We start from the raw sequence: 5,597 nt of genomic DNA on the forward strand, positions 1-5,597 counted from the left end.
GAGACAATAAATGACTGAAACCCAGGAATGAATTTGATTTCTCATTAATGGTAAAACGTTTTCGAAAAACTGGTTCAATTTTAATATCATATTTAAGGGCTACGAGAACAGATTTAATGCGGTTCAATATCGCAAAATTCTTGCAATTCTTGCTTTTTTGCAAAATTGAGACCAAGACCAAACTCGCTCATCACTAGATGAAATTGTGCTAAGATTGTTGTGTTTCTACCGCCCTTTAAGCTGGAAAAAGCTACCCTTCTTACCTTTTCCTCCAGGACTTCGATCTCCGCCTTCTTCTTGCCCAGTAGATTCTGAAACGTAATAGACTGCTCACTCAGGAAGTTATTTTCGGCTTTGGCCACTTTGAGCTCATTGTGGAGAATGTCGTACGAAATGCGCAAATCTTCCGTTTCCTGAAACAGGAGCCAAACTGGTAGTGAAAGACTTTCAATAGAGTCGGCTTTTCCAGCACCTCGACCAGTTGATTGTTCTCAAGTTCCAACACTTCGATGTTTCTTTTCAGCTTTTGGCATTCGCTCTGAGCTTCTTCGCGCTTCTGACCTTCGGCCACTCGCAGTTTGCTTAGCACGTCGATTTGCAATTCTAATTGACCAACCTAAACAAACTGTTGGCTTGAAGCTTTCAGTGTTCATAAATATTTGTGGTGCAGCAACAAAAAGCTAATTTCTGGACGATTTTTTTTCGCAAACATAATGCAAGTTGGGTGTCAGTTTACACCATAGTCGATATACTCATCGCATGTTCTATTAATAGATGGTAGAAACGCGGTATAGGAAGTTGGGCGCTGGAAAGCAAAATCAGACGCTGATGGTACACTCATCGACGTCGCGACGCTCGCCAAATAACATCTTTGGCGTCGCGCCTTGTCCGATGTTCAGACCGTCAAATCATAGATAAATTTATGTCCGCTTCAGGGAGTTAGTCAGTTGAAGTGAGCCATTATTTGCCTGTCTTCTCACTAACAGAAATTTTTACGACAATGCCAAGTTTTACAGAATATAATAATCAATTGAAATGCAGGGCAATAAGTGAACGAAATTCACCAATTAAATCGAACATCAAAAACGATTTAGTTTGTCAACAAATTACTTTGAAGAGCCGTTTTTACGGTCTTCACTTACTGCGACGTAAAACAGCGTTTTTTGCCAGGTTCACCTTCACATAAGATCAAATTTGATCCACTTCATTAAGTAATCCGGTATATTTGTGCGTACATTTTTGTTGAGCAATACATCATTTTTTTCCCCTTTTTTATAACAAAATTGTTATCAGAAATCTAATTTTTAACGTAGCTAAGGCATTTTCTTCCTTATCATTATTAGATATTTAATTCGTTTGTTCAAAAATTTAACTATTTACTCATTTAATTTGACTAAATTTGAGCTTGACCATCAATATTTTTAAAACAGATTTCAACCCTAAATATTTGCTCTTTTGACCTTAACAAGCTCCTGATGGTAGCTTGTTAAGGTCGAAATCAGTTCAGCGTCTTAATAGCCATTATAAAAACAATAAAAAAGACTAAAAATTCTCAACTTTTTAGAAAATTTTCGACTTTTCAACTTTTCATCTTGTGAATGAATCGAGAGATAAATTAATTTTATTTGTTTTGGGAGCAAATTCGTTTTGGAGCCTAAAAATTTGATATCGTGAGAAGTCATGCAAGGTGATTTGCCTTAGGGATTCAAGCGATGTTTTGATTTTAGCAAAAAAACCTTTTTGTTTCAACTTTCGTAACCGAAAAAAAATCCCTCGACCCTAATAATCTCATATTACAAATATTCCAAAAAATTCAGGGTGATTTTATTTTTAATTGAAAAAATAATTTATACCAACGCACGACCGCAGTTTCTTTGTTTTTCATTTGCAGGAGTTCAAATTAGAAGTTTGATTTTATTTTCCGTTCGAACTTTTGCATTTTTGAGATTTTTATCTGGAGATTACAAAATGATCAAACGTGCCTCACAAGCAACAAATATCTTATTTCTATCTAATTCTTGCACAATTGCTTAGCAGGAAATAACGAAGTCTTTTGCAAATAACTGAAAAACGGCGCAAGATACCTACATAAAAACGCAAAAGACCAAAAACAAGAACCATAAAAAAAGTTTTGAATGCTAAAATGACCCGTAAAAAATATCATCGCACGTCGCCCATTTTTGCAATTAAAAATAAAGTCAATATGTATATTATCAATGATAAAAATAAAAATATATATTATCAAAGATTTTTTAAATATTCGGCAATAAAGCACAAGTAATGAAAAATACTAATTTGGAAAAAAATTGCAATGAAAAATTCATATTTCGCCCAACTCTCAAAGTCGATAGTTCAACAAGAGGCCATTTTCGCAAAAATATCCCACAGCGAATCTTCACACTTTAACATATGAGAAAAATGTTAACTTTGCCACCCTGTATCTCAAAAAAACGACGCCATTTTCATTATATAGGGTGATTCAAAATTGGCGTCATTCCTCTGGAGGTGTTGTCTGGCGGTGTTTTAGGAGTAGAAAAAAAAATAGTAAAAAAATTTATTGTTATTTAAAACTGAGAAATTTGCAGAAAACTATATTAGAAAAACGGCAACAATGGTTTTCAAGGTAATCTGCCTAATTAACATTACGTAAATACCTGTTGGTTCGTAATTATTTAAAACTCCGGCAACCATGGATAAATAGAGAAAGTGACAATAAGATAGACAAGGACAAACGGTAAATTCAACAGGAATCGTTGAATGACGGGACCTATTTCGAAACTCCTAACCTCGAATTACTAATTTGTTTACAAATCACAAAAACATACATTTGAGTCTGTAACTCCAAACAAGTGCCTGTGCAATCACCTTATTGTGCACTCTTCTCGAGCAGCTCCTCGTATTCGGTTAATTAACTCCTACTCAATTTCTACCGGTGTTCAGTAATCCATTGGTTTAATGTGATCTTACATACGTGGTAGGAATGTTGCCGGTATTTATTTAATGGTAATGACGCCAATTTTGAATTACTCTGTATGTATGTATGATTTTTTCACATTAAAATTAGATTTTCTATCAACCGTTAAAGTTATGCTGCTATAAACTGACTCATCCTGTATATCTCACACAGGAACAGTTCAATCCTGCGAAAATAACCCAAAAAAAACTACATTTAATTGATCATTAACCAATCTAACTGTCGGCTTCATTGCAAAAAAACACGAATGTAAAAGTACTCACTTGAAGTTCCTGTTTTTTTGTCAATTCTTTGGCGCTTCTGGCAGCTTCTCTGGATCGCCTCCAAGCCAATAAAATCAGTCGGCGATAAACATTGCACGCCGTTCGCTCTTTAGTGCAGAGTTTCCTTTTGTTCATGCCTGTCAAAGGACGAGGAGTCGCATAGATTTCGTATGAGCTCTCCAGTGACTGTACGGACAACCTGCAATAATTCGCAAAAAAAGTTTCCATCAGCGACGAATTTCTGCAGTCAGCCGACTGGATTTACATGCATTAATCTTAAATAGCAGTTTCATCGTGCTACGCGAGTGAATAGAAAAATAAACATTTCTCGCTTATTAATTGGGATGCTTATTTAATTGATTCCATTGTTTCAACATTGTCTATACATAGGTATATGTTTTTATGCATCAGTTCCGGATAATCCCATTAGCATCGACTTATGAGAACTGTCTTCTGACGAAAAACTCGAACAGTTTATAATAATCATAAGTATTGAATTTGCATGAATTATTTATTAATCATTCCTAGAACGAGCGTCCAATTGAGAAAAGTACATTAAAGATATTTCGAAAATTTTTAGTGTCAATGAGATATTAAAAGAGTTATGTTTTCGCGGCCATTGCTTGAAACTGCTGAGTTTTCGAGCTTGAAAGCGTTCGCCTGAAAATGGTTGCAAGTACTACCAACCGAAACGTTGTGATCAAGCAACCCGTGTAAGAAGTCGAGTGCAAGACATTTGAAGATGCAATCCACTAGTGCTTGTTACATTTTGGGAGGATTTTTGCTCATCCTCAGTTCAGGTTTTTATTAATTATGTTTTAATTAAGGTTGGACAGATGAAAATTAGAGCAGGCAAAAAAGTTGAATAATATCCAGCTTGTAACGGATTCATACGCACATTGCAAAAATGGCACAAGGTAAATGTAAAAGTGCAAAAATTTGCCATATTTTATGCGCCTTTAGGGCATTTATTAACATAGACGTCATCAGTGAACTACTTCAGCAGCGACCGGTTCTTCAGTGCAGGTTCCACTGCGTTTTTGAAGCCGCATTACCGAGTAAACGCCTTTCACGTGCGTCATTACACTTACATTTTTTTCATTTCATGATAATGAGTTGCGTAATTCAACCAAATGCTTTAAATGACACATGCAAGGTTTATCTAATCTCGGGAAGCAAAATATTGCATTTTAGGCTAGAGTGAAGACTTTGAGAGTGATTTTTTCCGCATTCAGATGGTGGCTTAATTTGCTTCTCTCCAATGAGCAAAAAGTGGTCAAAATCGCATTTTCACGAGAAGCTCCATTAAGAAAAGTTGGTGCTAAAGGGTTGATCGAAAACGGCTTAAATTTTTTGAAGTGATAACTTTTTATGGGAGGGTGAACCGATTTTTCTCGGTCACGGCCTCTTCGCGCCTGGGGCTTGGGACGCACAAATGCACTTTGAATTCGACATTTTTCTCTTAGTGCGGGTGCATCTGTATATCTGATAAACTTTTCAAATACACATTACGTTATTAAACTGACAGTGATTTTGATTTATCAATTATTGGGTGTGATATTATTGTGTTCGGTGCAGTTTATTTTATAACGCTGATAAAAATGAATCAACAAATTATCAAGGGAGAAGCTGCAGATACTGCAAATACTAGGTTAAGGTTGCTCATGTACTAAATGCCTGTTCGCGTTTCGCCTTCATTTAAATTTCCAATTAAAGTACATACACAATTATACACACTAAAGCAGTTTAAGTGCAAAAAAATGCGGATCCTCCATCAATTTGCAGAACAATGTATTACAAACTTTTGAAAATCTTCAAACGACCTGGTATTTATCATTGCAAATGAGATTGCACATTGCCGTGCACTGTTAAATATTGTTTTAAGAACTAACAATCGATGTTGTGCAACAAAATTGTGCCTAAGATCCACTGCAATAAAGTTTTTGAAAAACTGTTGGACTTATTTTAAATCGCCTGATGGATTGTGGACGCAAATTTGTATCAAGAAAAGATTAAATTAAATTATTTATTTTGTAATCTTTCGTATTTAACATAAAATGATAAACATCAGGACTGTTTTGTAATAATATATAATAAATACGTTTTTAATTTAATTGAAAAAATATTTGAGTTTACCTCGGTTATTTCAGAAAACATGGGTTCCGTCTTCTTATTTTCTTTCACGCAACACATTCTTGATGTTAAGACGATACGAATCTCTCTTCAGCTTATAGTTGCAAAATATGCTATGAATTTCAGATCGGATATGGACAATCTTAGCTCAGTATATCATACATTAATTAAATGAAATAAACATAGAATATTAACTAACACCCGGTATATTGAAGAATTTTGCAAAC

At 35.0% G+C, this 5,597-nt stretch overlaps 2 protein-coding genes across 2 annotated transcripts in view; one reads left to right on the forward strand and one right to left on the reverse strand.

Moving 5' to 3' along the window:
- Positions 1–75: 75 nt before the first annotated feature.
- LOC125504306 lies at positions 76–3,458 on the reverse strand. The gene is made up of 3 exons (XM_048666125.1): positions 3,238–3,458; positions 473–616; positions 76–413 (listed from the first exon to the last, which is right to left on the reverse strand). The coding sequence occupies exons 1-3, from the start codon at positions 3,370–3,372 to the stop codon at positions 114–116; spliced, it is 579 nt and encodes a 192-aa protein (XP_048522082.1). The 5' UTR covers positions 3,373–3,458; the 3' UTR covers positions 76–113.
- Positions 3,459–4,144: 686 nt separating this feature from the next.
- The window catches only part of LOC109535662 (carbonic anhydrase-related protein 10), an 81,378-nt gene continuing 79,925 nt past the window's right edge, over positions 4,145–5,597 (forward strand). The window contains exon 1 of the mRNA XM_048660575.1: positions 4,145–4,154. Within this exon, the coding sequence (XP_048516532.1) occupies positions 4,145–4,154 (10 nt within the window). The remainder of the gene's footprint in view (positions 4,155–5,597) is intronic.

The sequence above is a fragment of the Dendroctonus ponderosae genome, unplaced genomic scaffold, assembly GCF_020466585.1.
Source record: "Dendroctonus ponderosae isolate FM_Combo_2020 unplaced genomic scaffold, Dpon_F_20191213v2 Dpon_F_20191213_1, whole genome shotgun sequence".
Taxonomy (NCBI): Eukaryota; Metazoa; Arthropoda; class Insecta; order Coleoptera; family Curculionidae; genus Dendroctonus; species Dendroctonus ponderosae.

Excerpts from the sequence above, each read along its gene's own strand:
- LOC125504306 (XM_048666125.1), bottom strand. The coding sequence starts at position 3,372 with ATGAACAAAAGGAAACTCTGCACTAAAGAGCGAACGGCGTGCAATGTT. Across the intron at positions 617-3,237 it reads CAAAAAAACAGGAACTTCAA|GTTGGTCAATTAGAATTGCA; the intron begins GTGAGTACTTTT and ends CAGTTTGTTTAG. Across the intron at positions 414-472 it reads AGAACAATCAACTGGTCGAG|GAAACGGAAGATTTGCGCAT; the intron begins GTGCTGGAAAAG and ends CTCCTGTTTCAG.